At 40.5% G+C, this 1723-nt stretch overlaps 1 protein-coding gene across 1 annotated transcript; it reads right to left on the reverse strand.

Moving 5' to 3' along the window:
- Positions 1-205: 205 nt before the first annotated feature.
- LOC131063191 (F-box/kelch-repeat protein At1g55270-like) lies at positions 206-1165 on the reverse strand. The gene has a single exon (XM_057996979.2). It carries the CDS (start codon positions 1163-1165, stop codon positions 206-208), a length of 960 nt encoding a protein of 319 aa, XP_057852962.2.
- Positions 1166-1723: the final 558 nt, after the last annotated feature.

Consider the following 1723-nt stretch of genomic DNA (forward strand, 5'->3'; position numbering starts at 1 on the left):
AAATAGAGAATCATTTCAAAAGGAACAACACTCTTTTTTATTATTAATTGAGGAAATGTTACGAGTCTCTTGATAAATAAGTTGAGACCACGCGCATCACTTTGAAAACCACTCATTTTTCTTCGACTAGCTGACCAAGATTGTCATTGTTTTTACATTTGCCATGAGAGAGTTGGAATTGACAAAGAATTCATCAACACTCATTTCACAGCGCTATTACAATACTGCCTCGCAGATTGCGTCCACATTCAAAATCCTCCATTTCTTCCTCATTTTCCACATCAACAAATGCATTAGACAACGACGCAATGAGAGCAGAGTCATTTTCAATTACCTTTCCTAATTGAGACTCACAATCCGTCTCGAGCAACGAAACGTCACTTTCACTTTCCCCATGAAGAAGTTGTACCCACTTCATCTCTGCTTCTTCCAATGCCTCTGCAACTTCACAGAATTGCAAATCCCCTTCACAAGCGAAGCCACAAACCCTAAATTTGTTGTCCACCACTCGCCCTCTCACAAAATGCATGGCATGAATCATATCCCTCACACCCTCCCACTTGTTCGTCAATGGATCATAAATTTCACTAGATTTTAGACAATTACACTCTGTATACTCAGAATTCTGGGCACCCACATCAACGGAGCTCTCTCCACCTGCAACATAAACCTTCCCGTTAACTACTCCACATGCAAAATTTGCCCGGGCATCTTTCATGCCCTCCACGCAACTCCACCGATTTGTACGGGCGTTGAAGACGCTCACTTTGTTGGTCGCCGGAAAATTGGTACAATTGCTCTGCCATTCACAGCCGCCAATTACAAACAGTAGATCGCCAATTACTGCGCAGCTGAACCCACAGATAGGTCTGTGTTCTTCCCCCATTAACGGCAACGGCCACGACTCTGAATCCTGTACAGCTGCATTCCTGGCGAACCAGAGGATGTAGGGTCGATTCCCACGCTCGCACACCACAGCTGTGTAAACCCACGATTCCGTTACCTGCAGACATTTTCTCTGGGCGAAAAGAGTACGACTTATTACAGCTTCCCTCCAGGAGAGAGAAACTTTGGACATAGATTGAGAGTAAAATTGCCTTGGCACTCTCGCCAGAATTTGCAAGCTCACGTCGTAAGGCAATCCAGGAATGAGAGTCTCCTCCATCTCTCGCGTTTCAACTATCTTTCTACACTTATGTTCTGAAATCGAGAGTGGCATTACTTAAATAGAAGCGTATGGAGGTATGCTAGGATTTAAGAACAAGAATATAAATTCCAGATCTTATCTTTATTCAAGTGAAAGCTATACGAAACTGCTCTACTTAAATACAAACATATGAACCTGCTTACAAAGGAATTTTAATATAAGAAAATTATAAGTTCTAGAAAGTATGTTTATCAAGTGAGAGGTACAGGAAATAAGGTTACCCCTTCGGTGCATTATAATAATGTAAAGGAAGTCATTGTCCATCTCACAAATTGCCGATTCATTGAAATTGGAATATATTAGTCGGTTTGTCTGCACTTTAATTTTTCTTTTTCGCCTCATCAATTTTTAAATATTGAAAACTGTCAAATTTACAATCTTGTAACACAAACGGGTGGAGAATAATGGTTCAAACATCGATTTGCCTTTCGTGTGGAAAAAATTGTAGATAGCCATCACATTTATATTTAAAAAAAATGGTTTGAGCGTAGAAGCATGTGAAAACCGAATATTTGA

The sequence above is a fragment of the Cryptomeria japonica genome, chromosome 1 (genome assembly GCF_030272615.1).
Source record: "Cryptomeria japonica chromosome 1, Sugi_1.0, whole genome shotgun sequence".
In the NCBI taxonomy this organism is placed as follows: domain Eukaryota; kingdom Viridiplantae; phylum Streptophyta; class Pinopsida; order Cupressales; family Cupressaceae; genus Cryptomeria; species Cryptomeria japonica.